Source organism: Malassezia vespertilionis, chromosome 1, assembly GCF_029542925.1.
Source record: "Malassezia vespertilionis chromosome 1, complete sequence".
NCBI lineage: Eukaryota > Fungi > Basidiomycota > Malasseziomycetes > Malasseziales > Malasseziaceae > Malassezia > Malassezia vespertilionis.
In genome coordinates, this window is record NC_079247.1 from 1 (window position 1) to 18344 (window position 18344).

Here is an 18344-nt window from a genome sequence, read left to right on the forward strand (position 1 = left end):
CTAACCTAACCCTAACCCTAACCCTAACCCTAACCCTAACCCTAACCCTAACCCTAACCCTAACCCTAACCCTAACCCTAACCCTAACCCTAACCCTAACCCTAACTACTCTACTCTACTCTACTCTACTTTTCTCCTCTCCTCCCTTCCTTCCTTTTCCCTCCTCTTTTTTCTTATTTCCCACTTTCTATTTTCCCATCTCTCTCTATTTTTCCCTTTCTCTCTCTTTTTAACCCTCTCTCTCGTCTTCAGCTTCTTTTCCCTACTCTACCTTCTTTTTCTTCTCTTTCTCCCCCACTTTACCCCCCTTGTTCCTTGTTCCTTGTTCCGTTTTCCTGCTACTCTCTGTACTCTTTCTTCTCTTTTTTCTCTTTTTTCTCTCTGCGTCTCGCTCCTCAACTTCCTCGTATACTTTCTTTTTCCCATTCCCTTTTTCCTCTCATCAAATTATATTCTCCACTTTATCTGTTTTGTCTATTTTTTGCTACTGCTTCTCTTCAGCTTCTTATGCCAACGTTTATAGTCTGCACGTATTGTGTCCACTTTTTCCAACCAACTTTCATAATTATATAGTACAGTTGATTCATCTTTATGCTTAAAATTCATAGTCCAGTATAGTGAAAACTTGGTCCGAGGGCGAGTAGCGCGAGAAGAGAAGACTGTTGAAAGGATACTACCAAATTGCCGCCCCGCAAAAGGCACGTGTCAATCGAATTCCTGTTGCGAGGTGTTGCGTTTGCCCCACGTCCTGCGCTGCGATCAGTGCCATGCGTTCGCGCAAAGAACCAAAATGCGCCATTCAAGACAATTGCAATAGCAAAAGCGCAAATAGTACCTTTTGTCCTCGATCGGGCTTATCGTCGCATAATGTGCAAAACGCCGCGCCCCCTTTGCATGATCCTGCCTCGTCAAACGAAAGGGACGAACACGATACAGAAGACTCTCGTCCGCACGTTGTAAATTCTGGGTACGATGCACCGTGGAGTGAAAAAATACCCGTCCTCGTTTTCTTGCTATTGCTCAACGTGGGCCCTCATTTTTCGTCGAGCTGTATTGCACCGCTCAAGACGGATATAATTGAAAATGTGCGTGAGCACGGTGAGGCAGTCACGCATGCAAGGTATGGTGTGCTTGCATCTGCCGGCGCATTGATAAATACTGTGCTTCCCATTCTTTCTGGTGTGCTTGTGGACTATTACAACCCTCCGATTCTCTCGCTGCTATGTACTGCGTTTATCACTGCAGGCTACACAGTGCGCGCATTTGGGGGACAACACGGCTCATTCCCTTTGTTGTTAGCTGGTGAGATTATTGCCGGAATGGGGTTTGTGACGCTGACCAACTGCAAGCTAAAGCTATATACATTTTGGTTCCGTGGCACGAGGGATGCAGGTCCCGGCATGATTAGTTTTATTCTCGGTGCGGATCTTGCAATGGACCGCGTGTACAATACAATTGGGCGACAGGCAAGCGTTCTTTTAAAAAATTGGACCGGCAAGTGGTACGCGGCGTTGTGGGTGGGCGCGATGCTATGTGTAGTATCTTGTGGCGTCAATATCGTGTACGTGCTGCTCGAATGTGCCCTTCCGCGCGCCATGCTTCTTCAAACGGGTAGCCGCATTGCACAAGAGGAGGCGCGGCACGAGGACGGCTATCAAGACGAAAGTGTACTGCAAGGATTCAAGTATCATTTGCGCGAGATCCAGCGCAGTATAATGGGCCTACCCGCGGCCTTCTGGATCATGACCACCTCGCAAATGCTGCAGTCGGGTGTGATTGACGCATACTCGTACAACTCATCGGACTTAATCATTGCTACCCGGCATGTATCCAAGACTGTTGCGGGCTATGTGAGTGGGTACGAACATATGGTGCCCATTTTGCTGACCCCCGCCTGTGGCTATGTGTTTGACAAGTTTGGGCGGCGAACGTTTTGGATATCCATCACAGCCACGCTATATATTATTGCGTTTGTACTCCTTGCGTACACGAACGTCAATGCACTGATTCCAATCTTGATTTCCTCGCTCGCGCTTTCGAGCAACGAGCTGCCGTTCAGCTCGACGATCCCACTTATGGTGCACAAGCAGACGTCGGTCGGTACCGCGTTTGGTATATGGACAGCATTTTACCAGGCGGGCAGCGTGATTGTTAATGTGGCATCTGGTGCGCTCCAGGACAGGCGCCTTGCTCATGAGGGCTCGCGCGAGCGTCAATACACCGACATGTTTTACTTTCTCATCGCGGTCAAGTGTTTCGACGTTGTGCTGGGCTTCTTTTACCATGCGCTAGACAAGCATTGTTTTGGAGAAGTCATGACACTGAACAACCAGCGCCGTATTGACAAGGAGAGCAGCGAGACGCACGGTGAGCGCAACCAAGGACTACGCGGCCCGCAGTTTGGATGGACCATGTTTGGGATATCGTGCTATGTCGTGCTAATTTTTTGTGCGTACAGCATGTTTGTATTTTTCACCGTCCACACCTCGCCTGTGATCTTCCTATCTCTCCTGCAGAGCCTTGTCTCGCAGCACATGCGCACTCTCAGCGGCCTGTGGTAGTACGTTGGCACGCGAGGGGATCGGGCACATCGCCGATGATCAATAAATGCAAATTACGCACGTCCATAGCCTTTCCGTACATCCATGACTGGGGATGATTTCGACGTACCGAGTCGTGATCGGCTCCATGGATCTGCCGATACCCCCCCAAACCAAGCATCGTCACGGATCTTGCTTGCGCTGCTGCTATGCGCGAATACCATCTATTGCCTGGACAACCAAACGACGCTGTTATATGGCCAATATGCGGTGCCCACCGCCCGAGATAAAGGTGGGCTTGGCGGAACGCTGAACGACTACCTGTCCGCCGTGACTGTATTCCAAATTTTAGGTGCGCTGGCCAATCTGGTGATTGGCAAGTTTTCGGATATTTTTGGGCGCGGGCCAGCGTTCCTATTCGTGAATGTGTGCTACGTGCTGGCCTTTGCGCTCATGGCGTGTGCACGCAACGCGCACGACTATTTTTTATCCATGGCCTTGTATGCGCTGGGAAACTCTGGTTTTACAGTTATGACCTCAGTGTTGCTGGCAGATCTTTTGTCGGCGAGATCGCGCGCGTTTGGCATCGCGGTGTTTTCTGCGCCGTTGCTTGCGCTTTTTGCTGTCGCGCCGAAACTGTATGCCGTGGTGCTGCAAAATAGTTGGCGGTGGGGCCCCGGAATGTTTGCCGTGCTGATACCCATTGCGACATTCCCCATTGTGATGCAGCTGCTTGGACGAGAACGAGCGAAAAAATCCCACCTCCGGACCACGACGCAAGGGCTCTGGGCAAAGACGCGTGAATTTCTTGCTGACGTGGATGCAGCAGGGCTCTCGTTGGTATGCATCGGTCTTATGCTCACGCTTCTTCCGCTTTACCAAGGGCACTGGCGCGCCATGTCGACATGGATGCAACTCCTGTTTGGCCTAGGCGTGCTCTGCATCGTGCCCTTGTACGAGCTGCACTATGCACCATGCCCGATCCTGCGCCGGCAATGGCTGCATCTCGACGTGGTTCTTTCCATGATTATCACCTTTACCAAATTTGCTAGCTTTGGGATTGGATTGCAGTTTCTATTTTCGTGGGTCCCCCTGGTGCTGGGCATGGACGCTAAGCAGGACGGGTTCATGTACTTTATCAATGCCAACATGATATCTTTGACTGTGTTTGGCATGCTTGCGGGTGCTTTGGCGTACAGGTACGAGCGATTCAAGTGGCTCCTGGCCTTTGGTGCGCTCGTGCGGTTTCTGGGCTTTGTGTTCATGTGCGTCTACATTCACAAAGGCACGACACTTGGCCAAGGTTTGGTCTTGCAGTTTTTGCAAGGTCTGGGGGGTGGCATCATGGGCGTATTTTTGCAGCTAATTCCACAGCTCACGGTGCGGCGCGAAGACATAGCCATGGTCTCGTCCACCACGCTGCTTGTCGCGGGCGTCGGCGTCGGCGTCGGTGTCTCGATCTACGGCGTGTTACTTTCTCTGTATATGCCCCTCTTCCTTCATGCGCTCGTACCTACACTATCCTCCAGTGCAATGGAGGCCATTGTCGCGAATCCTGGAGGGAGTCTCAGTGGCGATAGCCCGTACAGTCGCAGCAGCGAAATGGCCGACGGCATTGTGGCTGCATTCACGGCTGCGGCATGGTACCCCGTCATGGTTGGTAGCGTACTTGCGTTTGTCGGATTTGTGTGCTGCTTATTCATTGGCGACAACAAGCTTGCTGCAAACGAGTACAAAGCGGTGCAAACACACGATCCAATCGAGACAGAGTCGTACGAAATGGATCAGTCATCGTTGTAGATCTACAAAGTTTGTTCATGTGTACCTACACGCTCCCACGTCCCATCTCTGGACGGCTTGCGTACCAGTTCAGCCCGCGCTGCCTTTACTGCCATGCGCGTTGGTTTGACGGCGACCAAGGCCGTCACTGCGGATGGTACTGCTGTATCGGCCCACGGCATCCAGTGCAAGCAATCTTCATCCATGGTTTGCTGCGCTTGCGGCAATGAATGCAGCCTATCCAGGTCTGTAGACGTGTGTGGCTGAACACTGGCGCGCTTTGCGTGTTCCTTCTCATTCGGCCCCGCATGGCCATGTGCGTTCGAGAGGGGCGACGTGTTGTCGTGTGGCGTAGCACGCGGCTCTGTATGCTCTGAGATGCGCCACAAGGCATGTGCACATGACCTATCCAAGATGCTCGACGTTGTCGTGCTCTGTGCATCACTATCGCTGTCCTCGTGTCGGGGTATATTGAACGGCGGCAGGGATGGCGTCTTGGCAGAGGGCGGTACAAAGCGCCGCATCGGTATCTCGCGCTGCATCTCCACAGGTTTTGCAGCATGGCGCCGCGTAGAGAAATACCGTCCTAGCGCGACGCCGCACCCTACTAGGCAGGCAAGCGCAAAACTACCGCCGACCACGCCCCCCGCAATCGCGCCTGTATCGACATGAGTGGGCACATCCACACAGTAGTTCACGGGGCATAAGAAACATGCATCTGGATAGCTCTGTATGCATACCTGACCCAGTGCGCAGGGAGGGCACGGCAGGATAGAGTCGCACTTTGCGCAGTCCATGTCGCGGTCGTATGGCGAACCCTTCCCTTACGCACGGCCCTCCTGGTTGCGTGTCGAGTGCCAATTTCGGCCGAAGTAAAAGGGGCGTGCTGTACGCACTGCCGTGTGCCTGCCTCTCGTCACAGCCATGAGCGTCACGGTCCAGCCACGCGCGATTGTAGCCGCCGAGGCCGACGTGAAAGGTGATGTGACGATCGGATCCGGTACTGTTGTGCATCCGCGCGCACGGATCCACGCGACAAGCGCACCGATCGTGCTAGGCAACAATTGCATTGTGGAGGAGCTGGCAACGATTGAGTCTGCGACGTACGTGCCTTTCCCCACTCACCTAGTAATGAGCCGATGACGGTTGGAGACGGGAATGTATTTCGTGTATCGAGCCTAGTACGTGCACAGACAACAGGCAACTGCAACGTATTTGAAGCACGCTGCAGCGTTGCGAGCAACGTGCATGTGAGCAACTTTTGCGTAATTGGCGCTGGGTGTGTGGTCGAAAGTGCCGATAACACTCTTGTGCACCTCGACGAGCGCTCTGCCATCTATGGTGGGTACGGATCGGCGCATGCATGGAGCGGCGAAGGCATCGGCCAGAAACTTGCGAAGCACGCCAAGCAGCTTGCGTTCCTCAGTGAGACGATTCCCCAATCACACAAGTTACGTATTACTCGACGTTGATAGCTATTCATAATGAAAATTCTTGGTCTACTGTATTTTCCACATGCCGCGCAGCAGCGGCGGCGAGCGCATCGTGCACGAAATCGGGCCGGCGGGGTATATCGCGCACAGCGCCTCCTGTACGGCGCGGCCCAAGCGAGGCGTGCGCCTTGGAGCGTGACGCTGGTGGATCCGACGGCATCGGGGCAAAAGGCACAGGAGCTACACTCTCAAGCAGCCCGTTTGCGCCGCCCGAGTCAAAGCCCATGCGCGGTGCGGACGAGAGCAGCGAGTGCGCCTCTGCGGCCCGTGGCATCCCGTCCAGCTCTGCTGGGAACGTGTACCGAGGTGCAGGCGCGTGGGGCGGCATGTACTCGATCGGCGGGTACGTGTCCTCTTCGCACAAAGCATCGGCGGGCGGTGCACAAGTCGTCTCTTGCACCGGCGGCACTGGGTACAAGTTGCTCATGCGCGCTTTGTTTTGGTCTGCGCGCCCAATGTTGCCCGCAGGCGTGACAAGGTGGCGCGTGAACGGCCTTTCCGACATGTGCTGCTGCAGGTCGGTGCGCGAGCCTTGCGGCTTGGACGGCGAGCCAAAGCCCCGCTTCAAAGGACTCGTGCGCCGTGCAGGGGATGGGGACTGGTTCGTCTTATCTCCAAACGCCACCCGACCTGTGCGCGACGGAGTCGACTTTACATCCGCGCGCTTGAACGGCGTTGTAGACGGCATGGGCTTGTACGGATTCCCTACCGCAGGCGCCCTGCTTGGACTCACTCCGTTCTCCCGCAAATGGCCCATACCAAGCCCCACGCGCGGCGCGGCGCGGCGCGCTGGGAGTGTATCACGTGATGTAGAAGTCGCCCGGCGGGGCGCGCCTTTTCTCTCGTCACCATGTCGGGCGTGTATGGCGGCGACGAGATTAATGCAGTGGTGATCGACCCCGGCACGTCGGTCATTCGCGGCGGATGGGCCGGCGACGATCAGCCACGCGCACTATTCCCTGCGCATTATGGATGGCTCCCGATGCGTGAAGAAGATGGGGTGCTTGCAGACGAGCTTGCCAGTGCGAAACGCACGCGTCCTGCTGAGGACGGGGACATTTCGATGCAAGATGCGGCGAAGGAAGATACGGAGCAAGAGGGAAGCGAAAAGAAAGGACCGAAACTATGCAAGGGCATTTCGTTTGATACGCAGCGCGGACGCAAGCGCTTTGTGGGCGACGCTGGCGTGTCCTACTGGCGAAATGGGCTCGAAATTGCGACACCGTTTGATTCTGATGGAATTGTACAAGATTTTGATGCATTTGAGGCGCTCACGCGGTACGCAACCGAGACCCTGGCGGCGCCGTCGACGGAGAACCCGTTGCTGCTGACGGAGCCGTCGACGAACCCTAAAGAGGTGCGCGCCAAGATGGCCGAGGTCGCTTTTGAAGGGCTGCAAGTGCCTGCATTCTATCTTGCGAACCGCACGGTGCTGAGCTCGTTTGCAGCAGGGCGCCCGACTGCGCTCGTAGTCGACGTCGGCGCGTCGCAGCTCTCGGCCATCCCTGTCGTGGACGGTTTTGTGCTGCGCAAAGGCATCCACACACAGTCGAATGCCGGTGATACCATTTCGCGCGCGCTGCTTCATGGTTTTACGCACGAGTGCGGCGAGAAGAATTTGAAGGAAGACGAGCTCATTCCTCAGTTCCTGGTCAAGTCCAAGCAGCCAGTCGACCCCGGGATGCCACCCAACGCGGTCTTGCGCGAGGACCGACTGCACGGAACGACGCCATCTTTCCGGATGTACCAGACCATGCAACTACTGAGCGACGCAAAAGAGGCCGTGTGCCAGGTGCTCGAGACTCCCTGGGACGAGGGCCAAGCCGGCGCGCGGCCCACCAAGATGTACGAGTTTCCCAATGGGTACAACGACACGTTTTCTTTGCTGCGTTTTAAAGCACCCGAGGTCATGTTTACGCCATCGCTGTATGGGCAAGTACGCGACGTGCTCTCGCCTGGTTCTGCTTCTGCGTCTCCGCTCGCGGGCCTTACCGATCTCATTTTGGATGCGGCCAAGTCTGTCGATGTGGATTTGCGTGCGGCCATGTTCAGCAACATTGTCTGTGTCGGCGGGAGCACGCTCATTCCCGGCTTTATCGACCGCCTCAGCTACGAGCTCAGCGTCGCGGCGCCGAGCCAGCGGATCAAAATCCATTCTCCCGGTAATTATACAGAGCGTAGGCACTCTTCCTGGCTTGGCGGCAGTATCCTTGCGAGCTTGGGCACGTTCCACCAGCTTTGGATCAGCCGCCAGGAGTACGAGGAGCATGGCAGCGCCATTGTGCAAGCGCGGTGCAAGTAATGTGGAGTTCATAGCTGGAATTATGCCTGTGCCCTTTTCCCATCGATTCGGCCATGGTGAGTGTGCCGCAAGACGGCGATGGTGCGGGCATGCTCCCTGGAAAAAAGATGAACCGCCACAAAATGCGCTTGGTACGTCGGTTTACAAGGCTCACTGCGAGGCACGTCGCGAGCAGGAAATGGAGCGCGCGCGCGCCGAAGCGGCGCGCGAGCTGAGCGAGGGCGGCGGCGATCCGCAAGAGGCAGCGCGCGAAGCCGCGGCGCTGAGCTGCTACTGTGCCGAGCATAATCTGCATGTGTACGAGGTACGTAGTACGCGCGCTATGCTTATCACAGATCACGGCCGATGGCCATTGGTGCGTTGCGTCTATGCTTACCGCAGCTTGTATTCGGCGCTGGCCGATCAACTAAACGTGCGGCAGCCTGCGTCGCACCCGGTACGTGCATGCATCGCCTAATTGCAGTATACGTACGAATCGCTGCGGAAAGCTGCTGCTGCTTACATGCGCCACCACAGCGATATGTTTATCCCGTTCATCACCGACTTGGACGAGACGTACGCGAATGTCGATGCCAACAGCGAGGCGCTCTCTTCAACGGGTGTGTACTCGCGAAACTCACCATAGACAAGTTTATGCAGTACTGCGACGCGGTGGAAAACACATCTATATGGGGCGGCCATCCCGAGATTCTTGCGCTCGCCAATGTGCTGCATACGTCCGTGCATATTTTCCAAGCGGAAATGCCGATCGTCAAGATTGGCGAGGAGTTTACCGACAAGGCCCCGCTGCAGATCTCTTACCATGTGAAGATGTTTGGCTTGGGCGAGGTACGTTGGTGGATCGACTTACACGCAGCACTACAACTCGCTGCGCCCGAACGCGTAGGCGCCGATGGATGGATTTTGTAGTACCCTCTTCTTTCCTCGCTATCTAAGCTAAAACTCGCCCAAGAGACGTAGCTCTTCGCTTGTCCGACGCACCGCGCCAGAGAGCGAGCGATTGTGCGGGCCCTGTGTCGTATTTGGCTCGCGCTTCGACAGCGCCATGCCGAACAATGTATCGTCTTCAATCGAGCGACTCGTGCTCGACGCCTGCAATGCGGAGCTAAACGTCGCGGTGGGATGGCCTTGTGTTGCACGCGTCGCATTCTCCTCGTCAGAGAGGTTGTCGTCGTCGAGTGCAAGCATTTTATCCAGCATGCCGGGGATGTGCGATACGGTGGGACTCATTTCGTGTCCAGCGTGCTGCTGCACACTCTGCTCTGGCGCATCGTGCGATCCAGGCGGCGCGTTGTGCACTTTGGTAATCGTCGGCGGCGTCGGCAAGGAGTCGCGACGTGCACTAGGCGTGCGCCGAGTAAGCGGCGTCCCGACCACGCTCTGTCTACGCTTTGCTGGTGTCTTGCCGTGCCGCGCAGCGGAAGGAAGCCCGCTGACAGACTGCACCAAGTCGTCGACCTTGCTTTTTGCTGCATCTTTCGCGGGCGTGTTCGCATACTTGCTTTTTGACACAGAAAATTGCATCGTCACGGGCGGCGACATGCCTTGAGGCCACTCGAGCGAGTCGTGCTCGTCGGCTTCCTGCTGCACCTTGCTTGGCGAGCGAAAAGGAGTCGCTGCACCGTGCTGGCCGCGCAGCGGCGTCTTGCGCAAGTCGGCAATCCCATTCCATAGCCGCACACTGTCCTCTGTGGAAAAGGGGTTCGTCAAAAGTCCTTGGTCGGTCGGCTGGATGCTCACGCGCGGGCGCGCAGAAAGACGCCGCTGCGTGCGTGCGGGACTGGCAACTGCCCTTGCTTTCAATGGGCTCGATGAGAATGGCATGCGCTGCGTGTGTGCAATCGAGGAGTCCTCCACAGACACAGACACGTCCGACGCATGCAATGGCGCGTCGTGCCGCTGCGGTTGCTCGTACAATTGGCTCTGCTCGACATCGTGTTTCAAGCGCTCGAACGGAGTCGGTGCCGGCAAATCCGAGTCGTTCGGTGCATACATGCTGTGGCTCAGCCTCGGGGGGGATTGTAAGTGGTCGCTATCGCGCGTCAGATGAGTCTGATCGTCTTGGTCCGGCGCAGTGGTCGTATCGTCTTCGGCGCGCACCGATGCATCTTGCGCAGCTGGCTCCGTAAACGTCGTCTCCAGCTCTTCCGCAGGCTGCTGCGAAAGTGATACTTGTGCAGATGCCTCGAAAAACCGTTTCCAAAATTGGGCATTCGCCCAGGTCCGCGCGCAAGACACTTCGTACTCCCGCACGGCCGGTAGAATGCGCGACGTCACGACCTGGTGCGCCTGTGAAAAGTTCTCGTCTATCTCTTGCAAAGCAAGTGTAATGGCCTGGTCAAGCTGCATCAGCTGCTCACTCATGCCGAGCGCATCCCCTTGCGCTGCAGTCGATGCCATGGCTCACCACGCGCACTACTACGCAGTACAACAAACGCGACGCGACGGCCGCGGCACATGACACGCCTCCACATGCTGAATAACGCGCGCAGTGGGATGCAGGCACACAGCCCCGCAAGTGCGCGGCGTGCCTTTGTTGCGAGCGATATGCGCGGAAGCCGTCTCCGTGGTCCAAGGGAGCCGTCTGGTGCGGTGCGTCGGGATGATACGGGGACGTACGCACAAGTAGTAGACTTGGAAGTGGCGCCGAACCCTCACGACGACGCGCCGGCGGGCTTTGCAGCGCCGCACGCTGTGCCTGGACTGCCTCCGAATGCGGTGCTGCGTGGAGACTATGCGTATGATCCTCCGTTGGCGCCTTACCCCCATGCTGAGCGCGAGCAAACAGCCATAGTTGCATACGATAATCTTATGCATGAGCCGGATTATGTGACAGAAATGGAACCGGGAAGCATGCTGCACCCAATACACGGCGCTTCGCCCGACGACACCGACGACTACGAGCTGAAATACATGCACGATGCCGGTACGGATACCCTTCACACTTCTTCCATGTCTGAATTTTACGAGGACGACGGGAGCAGCAGTGGGGGATGGGTCGAGCGGCAGCAACCACCGGACCATGGGCATGTACGCAAGGTGGAGCTGCAAGCAGGCAACTGGATTGTAGACTACCTGGTGCCTTCTCCTATTGCCAATGCGGTTGAAGCGCAGTATAAGGAGCAGGCACAGCCAAAAGAGTTCACGCATATGCGATACTCTGCAGTGACGTGCGATCCGGACGAATTCACACGCGAGAATGGGTGGGGTCTGCGCACCTCGACCGAGTATGGCCGCGACACAGAGCTGCTCATTACACTGACGTACGTACCACACGCACACTTACGCCAGCTACTACAACGAGGACCGCAATTTGCTCACGCGCACGCTCTACCACGTAATACAAAATATCCGCGATATTTGCAAGAACCACCGGTCCAAATTCTGGAGCAAGTATGAAGAAGAGGGCCGCCCTGGATGGCAGCGTATTGTTGTTGCGCTGGTTTACGACGGGATCGATCCGTGCGACAAAGAGACGCTCGATGTGCTGGCGACAATGGGTGTCTACCAGGACGGAATCATGAAGCGCCAGGTGGACGACAAAGAAACGATTGCGCACTTGTTTGAGTATACGACCCAAGTGGCCGTGGACACCACGCCGAAGCTTGTTCTGCCCAAAGACGGGCACGATTCGAACATGGTCCCTGTGCAATTGATCTTTTGTCTCAAGCAGAAAAACGCAAAAAAGATCAACAGCCACCGCTGGGTATTCAATGCACTCGGCCAGCACCTCCATCCTGAAATTTGCATTCTGCTTGATGTAGGCACCAAGCCAGGCCCATGGTCGATCTACTATCTGTGGGAAGCATTTTACAACCGCGCAAACCTTGGCGGTGCGTGCGGCGAGATCCATGTGATGAAAAAGCACGGAATCAAGCTGCTGAATCCCCTTGTCGCTGCACAACATTTCGAGTACAAGACGAGCAACATCCTCGACAAGCCGTTTGAGTCCATGTTTGGCTACGTGAGCGTACTCCCCGGCGCTTTTAGTGCGTACCGCTACAAGGCCATTCTCGGCCGCCCTCTGCAGCAGTACTTTCACGGAGACCAAACATTGGCGGACCGTCTTGGGCGCAAAGGCCTGGGCGAGATGAACATTTTTCGAAAAAACATGTTCCTTGCCGAAGACAGGATCCTTTGCTTCGAGTTGGTTGCCAAGGCCGGTGAAAAGTGGGTGCTTTCCTACGTAAAATCGAGCAGGGCAGAGACGGATGTACCGGAGCACACTGCCGAGTTTATTTCGCAGCGACGTCGCTGGCTCAATGGCTCGTTTGCCGCGTCGATCTATGCAATTGTGCATTTCTATCGGCTCTACCGGAGCAAGCACAATTTCATGCGCATGTTCTTTTTTCATGTACAGGAGCTGTACAACCTGTGTCAAATGGTCTTGAGCTGGTTTGCAATGGGAAACCTATGGCTCACGTTTGCCATCATCATTGCGTACCTGCCCAACATTTTATTGCGTGGCTTTAGCGACGGCGTGTTGATTGCCTTTCACTGGGTCAATGTCGTGCTCATGTGGATCTACGCTTTTTTCCTCGCGCTGCAGTTTGTGCTGGCTCTGGGAAATCGACCCAAGAGCGAACATGTGGTGTACAATATGTCCATTATTGTGTTTGGTTTTCTCGGTCTCTACGTGCTTGTCGTTTCCTTGTGGCTCACCGCGCGCTCCTTTTCCAATATGGAGCCGCACGACGGCAATTATACGGACGTGATTTTTAGCAACACGACTGCGGTGCTGATTGCCTCACTCGCAGCTATGTTTGGCATCTATCTCATTGCTTCGATTATGTACTTGGATCCGTGGCACATGATGACAAGCTCGGCGCAATACTTTTTCATGGCGCCGTCGTTTGTGAATGTGATCAACGTATATGCATTTTGCAATTTGCACGATGTAAGCTGGGGCACCAAGGGTTCCGACAAATCGGACGCGCTTCCAGCGGTGCACTCGACAGCCGCGCAAAACGACAAGGCCAACAATGTCGTGGAAGAGTGTGCGTACGACCAGGATACGCTCGACGAGCGATTTCAAGGCGTGGTGACCCGCGCATTAGCTCCCTATTCACGCGATCATACTAAAGACCGTCCTACTGAGGAAGATAGCAACAAGACGTTTCGTACGCGGCTTGTTGCACTTTGGCTACTCAGCAACGCGATCCTTGTCGCAGTGGTGATGAATTTGTACGAATACACACCGCGCAAGAAATTGGACGAGGAAATGCAAGAGGGCCAGGACAACCAACAGATATATTTCAAGGTCATCTTATGGTCTACATTTGGCGTACGTATGCCCCACCACACTCACACCAGATGGCGTTTGCACGCTTTGTTGGTTCGTGCGCATATTGGCTCCAGTGGAACGCGACGCGCTGGTTCCGACGTACATAGCTTACTAAACTGTACATAATTGGCTATCACAGCACGTCATTCGCACGGACGCGGCTTGGGCTTGTACCATGGCAGGGGCACGACCGTCCAAGTCAACTATCTGGCAAATGCCGGCTATTTTGTATGGCACAGCATGGAAAGATACACGCACGACTGAGCTTGTTACTGCGGCTTTGGTGCAAGGTTTCCGAGGAGTCGATACGGCCGGGCAGCGGAAGCATTATCGCGAGGACCTCGTGGGTGTCGGCTTGCGGGACGCGTATGAACAGCTCGGCATATCTCGGTACGATGTGTGGATTCAGACAAAGTAGGTCCAAGACAGAGTACATTGACCTCCTAGATACACGCCCATCTCGGGTCAGGACACACATGGTTTCATACCGTACGATACCAACGCCCCAATCGCGGACCAAGTGTTTCAAAGTTTCCGGAATAGCATTGCGCAATTGCATCATGGGGAAGCAATTCCTGATATTGCAGACTTAATTGCAAAGTATGCGGTAGATGCAAGGAACGGGACCCCCGACCAAGCGCCACTGCAGCCCGTGTATGTGGACAGCTACCTCTTGCACTCGCCGTTGGAGACAATGCAAAGCACCCTTGAAGCATGGCGCGTGCTCGAGGCACTGGTGGATGTAGGTGTCGTGCGCGAAATTGGATTTAGTAACGTGTACGACCCTGAAATCTACCAAGCCTTGTTCCAAGCCGCGCGAATCAAGCCCTCCATTTTGCAGAATCGATGGCACCATTCTACCGGGCACGATGTGTCGCTTTTGTCACTTCTGTCCCCACTTTTATCCCCCAACGATTTTCCGTTGTTAGACGGGGCGTTGCAACCACGGGGCATCACGTACCAGCCTTTCTGGACACTAACGGGGAATACACGTCTGCTTGAGTCGACTCCGGTGGCCATTATGGCATCCAAGTACAACTTGACACCTTCGCAGGTTGTGTACGCGTTCGTGCACCAAGGCCTCGGGCTTCCTGGACTTTGCACCTGTGTGCTCAGTGGCACGAAGAATGAGGAACACATGCGAGAGGCGGTTCAAGCAGTGGATTCGCCTCCTTGGACAAAAGATGAGCTAGCTTCCCTGCGTATAGAAGTCTATGGTGAGTAGGTTCTGGGCCCATGTGGAGACCTCGTAGCGTTTTCCGTGTGAGACTTTGCGCGGGTTTCCGTCGCTGCCTCCACCAGAAAATGCTCGTGCCGCCGCCGAATTTCGGAATGGTTGAGGAGAGCTTGTACCGCTCTGGCCAGCCCGACCAGCTAAACTTTCCGTTTCTGGAGAAACTTAGTCTGAAATCCGTAATATGGCTTGCGCCAGAGGAGCCGGAAGTTGGTTTGTGCGTATGCTTGCACATCTCACGCCAGCATGCATTTCTGCACCGACCAAAACATTGAGCTGCACCATCTCGGCGTGATGTACAGCACAAATGCATGGGATCCGATTACGGAAGAGATTGTACTCCAGGCGCTGTATCTTCTTGTTCAGCCCACCACGTACCCATGCCTCGTAATGTGCAATTTGGGGCGGCATCGCACGGGGACCGTGATTGGATGCATGCGCAAGCTGCAGCGCTGGAACCTGAGTGCGATCCTGGAAGAATACAGGCGCTTTGCTGGTCCCAAAGTTCGTGTAATGAATGAACAAGTACGTGGACGAGCGGTACTCACGCTAGTTTATTGAGCTGTTTGATGAGGAGCTCGTGTTTGGGGAGAATGAAGGATGAGAGCTGCGCTGGTATATATACCCTATACATAGTTGTTGATAGTGCAAAGCACTTGGTACTACCAATCTGTGCCGAGTTTAAGGCATAGTTCGTACACGGAAAATATGACGATCGCGTTGGGAATGACGCGCAAAAGATGCGCGCTGAGCCCCCCGTAAAGTCCTGCAATACCTTCTTCAAGCAGGACAAGGCGGAACGTTTGCAGGAGCCCAGTATACCTTCGCACACCACGCTCTGGCTGCTGTCGCAGTCGTGTGCGGATCACTTCGTGGGGGTATGTAATAAGCGTGGCAATCAGTTTTGCACTGCCCGCGGCAGAAATGGTATGGTGCCAGGCGCCCTGACCTTTACCGTCGGCCATGATCGCCCATGTTTTGAATCGTTCGTACAGAACCCACTGAATCGTGCTTTCCGAGACGCCCAAGTAGCTCGCACTCAACCCCTTGTACAAGCCGGGGATGCCTTCGGCGCGCAAAATGCTGACCGTCATACCCATTGCACTCTTGCCTGGGTACTGCGGCGGGGGCAGCGACAGGAAAAACCGCGAGCGAAGCATTGTAGACGTGCCCATAGTCCGTTTTGATGCCATAGACAGAGGCTTGTTTGCATTTGCGCTGCCGCTTCCACGCATCCCCGAGCTTGCACTTCCAATCGCTTGTGTGCGCGCCATGCGCGACTTCGCCTCCAATGCTTGCGACTCCAATTGCAATCGTGTCTTTACAACCCAGATCGGGTTCGTGGCTGTGGCCGTAATAACGCCAGCGAGCGCTGCTGCACTTAGGTGCACAAACGGCGTTTCCTGGCCGCCATAAAAAAAGTCCGCAATCATCCGCTTGCCGTTCCCATACGTGTAAAAATTAATGGCACGCGCAGGTGTGACGCCGACCAATGTCGGTCCAAGACCCTTAAACAACGCGCGCAGCCCTTCGCGTTTTTTGATTTCACTGCTGTAAGCGGTTGCGCTGCACACGTACACCACAAGTTTTCCCGTATCGACAAAATGCATAGCTCCGCGCAGCATCACACCAGATACACCTTGCTGCGTCACATTTACGCCCGGACGGCTGCGGTACAGGTCCGATTGCAGGCGCGTCTTGACGACATCCAATGGTGACGTAATAATTGCACCACACATGCCGCCAATACTGACGTGAGTGCGGCATTTGACACGTACCCTCCCGCTGCAAAATGCAGCCACCCCGGTGGTTTTTTCAATCTTTGCTCGGGCGCAGACGTGCGCGCAGTTTTCGCCGTCGCCATCGTGGCAAAATTGCGGATTAGCAGGGCAGCCTTAAAGCGCACGCACTCCACATGAAAAAAAGAATTGCGTAGCAAAAAAGCGAAGCCCAGCACGTGCCGGCCAAGACAGGGCAAAAGAAAAGGTTTGTCTTTGCGACTTTGTACCCCGCGCCACTGAGAAAGTGTACTGCATGCAATGTGTGGTATTATCGCCGTTCTTTTACAACAAGGACATGCAGCAAGTGAGCTGCACGAAGGTTTGGGTTTGTTGCAACACCGCGGTCAAAATGCCGCAGGGATTGTGACATGTGGCGCGCATGGCCGCTTTTACCAGTGCAAGTCTAACGGCATGGTCCGCGACGTTTTTGAGCTGCCCAACCTTGCAAGCCTGCGAGGCAGCATGGGTGTTGGCCATGTTCGTTACCCCACTGCTGGATCCTTTGCACACTCAGAGGCACAGCCCTTCTACGTAAACAGCCCGTACGGTATTGTCTTTGCGCACAACGGTAATACGGTCAACCAGGCTGAGTTGCGCAAGATGCTCGATGGCGAGTGTCACCGCCACGTGAATACTGATTCTGACTCGGAGCTCTTACTCAATTTGTTTGCTAGCTACCTTCAGGAGACCGGCAAGTTCCGCGTGAACGAGGAAGATATTTTTACAGCGATCAAAAAGCTGATGGGCAAGGTCGTCGGCGCCTACGCGTGCGTTGCAATGATTGCTGGGTTCGGTATTATTGCTTTCCGTGACCCGCACGGTATTCGCCCTTTGGGAATGTGCAGCCGCAGATCGCAACATGCATCGCGTGGTGGCGATGATAAAGACATTTGCTTTGCGAGCGAGAGCGTCGTTGGAGATGCGTTGGACTACACTGATTTTGAAGATGTGCGTCCCGGTGAGGCTATCATTGTGACGCGCTCCAACATTACGCGGAAAAAGCTCGTCGCCACCTCATCGGCGGACGCATTCACACCCGATATTTTTGAGTATGTCTACTTTGCGCGGCCGGACAGTGTTATTGATGGTGTGAGTGTTTATCGCAGCCGCATGGCTATGGGTGAGCGTCTTGCACGCACTGTGTCCAGCGAACTGCTAGAAAAAGGCGTAAAAATCGACGTGGTGATTCCTGTTCCGGATACGAGCCGAGTCGCTGCGCTGCAAGTCGCGCAAAACCTCGGAATTCACTACCGCGAAGGTTTTGTTAAGAACCGCTACGTGGGCCGTACATTTATTATGCCCGGTCAAAGTGTGCGCCGCAAGAATGTGCGCCGTAAACTGAACGCTATGGCGCTAGAGTTCAACGACAAGAATGTGCTTCTTGTGGACGACAGTATTGTGCGCGGAACGACGTCGCGGGAAATTATCCAAATGGCGCGCGAAGCAGGTGCAAAAAAAGTTTTCATTGCAAGCTGTGCCCCGCCGATCCGCTTTTCAAACGTTTTCGGAATTGACATGCCGAGCCGCAACGAGCTGGTCGCGCACAACCGCACGATTGACGAGATCGCCCAGGTGATCCAAGCCGACGCTGTGATTTACCAAACCCTTGAGGACTTGATCGACAGTATCCAGTCACTCAACCCCGCGCTGACCAGATTTGACTGCTCCATCTTTGACGGGCACTATGTGACTGGCGGTGTCGACGAAAAGTACCTGCACCATCTCGAGGAGCTGCGTGCAGAGAATGACCAGGTGAAAAAGACTACGCAAGCGGCAGAAGTCAGCGCAAGTGCGCAGCCAGAAGCACCGGTGAGCTGCAGCGGCCCGATGAACGGAGCAGAAGATATTGGATTGTACAATGGACGGACACGCTAGAGTAGCCGTGTAGAAATGGATATACATACAGCAGCGCGAAAAGAACAATCATACGA

The 18344-nt window shown here is 55.0% G+C and overlaps 11 protein-coding genes across 11 annotated transcripts; 8 read left to right on the forward strand and 3 right to left on the reverse strand.

Moving 5' to 3' along the window:
* Positions 1-919: 919 nt before the first annotated feature.
* Positions 920-4340, forward strand: MVES1_000001 (uncharacterized protein; the record flags this gene model as incomplete). Its single annotated transcript, XM_056204864.1, has 2 exons — positions 920-2557; positions 2675-4340. Coding segments are annotated over 2 exons (3304 nt in total), but the record flags the coding sequence as incomplete, so codon positions are not given.
* Positions 4341-5243: 903 nt separating this feature from the next.
* Positions 5244-5791, forward strand: MVES1_000002 (uncharacterized protein; the record flags this gene model as incomplete). The annotated part of the gene is made up of 2 exons (XM_056204865.1): positions 5244-5422; positions 5551-5791. The coding sequence occupies 2 exons, from the start codon at positions 5244-5246 to the stop codon at positions 5789-5791; spliced, it is 420 nt and encodes a 139-aa protein (XP_056060840.1).
* Positions 5792-5798: 7 nt separating this feature from the next.
* Positions 5799-6569, reverse strand: MVES1_000003 (uncharacterized protein; the record flags this gene model as incomplete). Its single annotated transcript, XM_056204866.1, has 1 exon — positions 5799-6569. The coding sequence occupies one exon, from the start codon at positions 6567-6569 to the stop codon at positions 5799-5801; it is 771 nt and encodes a 256-aa protein (XP_056060841.1).
* A 93-nt stretch (positions 6570-6662) lies between these two features.
* On the forward strand, positions 6663-8114 carry ARP4 (NuA4 histone acetyltransferase subunit; the record flags this gene model as incomplete). Its single annotated transcript, XM_056204867.1, has 1 exon — positions 6663-8114. The coding sequence occupies one exon, from the start codon at positions 6663-6665 to the stop codon at positions 8112-8114; it is 1452 nt and encodes a 483-aa protein (XP_056060842.1).
* Positions 8115-8167: 53 nt separating this feature from the next.
* On the forward strand, positions 8168-9023 carry OTU2 (ubiquitinyl hydrolase 1; the record flags this gene model as incomplete). The annotated part of the gene is given in 5 exon segments (XM_056204868.1): positions 8168-8245; positions 8263-8418; positions 8496-8554; positions 8631-8713; positions 8740-9023. The coding sequence occupies 5 exon segments, from the start codon at positions 8168-8170 to the stop codon at positions 9021-9023; spliced, it is 660 nt and encodes a 219-aa protein (XP_056060843.1).
* A 27-nt stretch (positions 9024-9050) lies between these two features.
* Positions 9051-10514, reverse strand: MVES1_000006 (uncharacterized protein; the record flags this gene model as incomplete). The annotated part of the gene is made up of 1 exon (XM_056204869.1): positions 9051-10514. One exon carries the CDS (start codon positions 10512-10514, stop codon positions 9051-9053), a length of 1464 nt encoding a protein of 487 aa, XP_056060844.1.
* A 72-nt stretch (positions 10515-10586) lies between these two features.
* CHS1 (chitin synthase) lies at positions 10587-13505 on the forward strand (the record flags this gene model as incomplete). Its single annotated transcript, XM_056204870.1, has 3 exons — positions 10587-11377; positions 11406-13398; positions 13428-13505. The coding sequence occupies 3 exons, from the start codon at positions 10587-10589 to the stop codon at positions 13503-13505; spliced, it is 2862 nt and encodes a 953-aa protein (XP_056060845.1).
* Positions 13506-13573: 68 nt separating this feature from the next.
* Positions 13574-14623, forward strand: MVES1_000008 (uncharacterized protein; the record flags this gene model as incomplete). The annotated part of the gene is made up of 2 exons (XM_056204871.1): positions 13574-13812; positions 13846-14623. 2 exons carry the CDS (start codon positions 13574-13576, stop codon positions 14621-14623), a joined length of 1017 nt encoding a protein of 338 aa, XP_056060846.1.
* An 80-nt stretch (positions 14624-14703) lies between these two features.
* OCA1 (protein-tyrosine-phosphatase) lies at positions 14704-15146 on the forward strand (the record flags this gene model as incomplete). Its single annotated transcript, XM_056204872.1, has 2 exons — positions 14704-14845; positions 15118-15146. The coding sequence occupies 2 exons, from the start codon at positions 14704-14706 to the stop codon at positions 15144-15146; spliced, it is 171 nt and encodes a 56-aa protein (XP_056060847.1).
* A 148-nt stretch (positions 15147-15294) lies between these two features.
* On the reverse strand, positions 15295-16496 carry RIM2 (Pyrimidine nucleotide transporter, mitochondrial; the record flags this gene model as incomplete). The annotated part of the gene is made up of 2 exons (XM_056204873.1): positions 15295-16381; positions 16411-16496. 2 exons carry the CDS (start codon positions 16494-16496, stop codon positions 15295-15297), a joined length of 1173 nt encoding a protein of 390 aa, XP_056060848.1.
* Positions 16497-16824: 328 nt separating this feature from the next.
* Positions 16825-18288, forward strand: ADE4 (amidophosphoribosyltransferase; the record flags this gene model as incomplete). The annotated part of the gene is made up of 1 exon (XM_056204874.1): positions 16825-18288. The coding sequence occupies one exon, from the start codon at positions 16825-16827 to the stop codon at positions 18286-18288; it is 1464 nt and encodes a 487-aa protein (XP_056060849.1).
* Between the last annotated feature and the right edge of the window lie 56 nt (positions 18289-18344).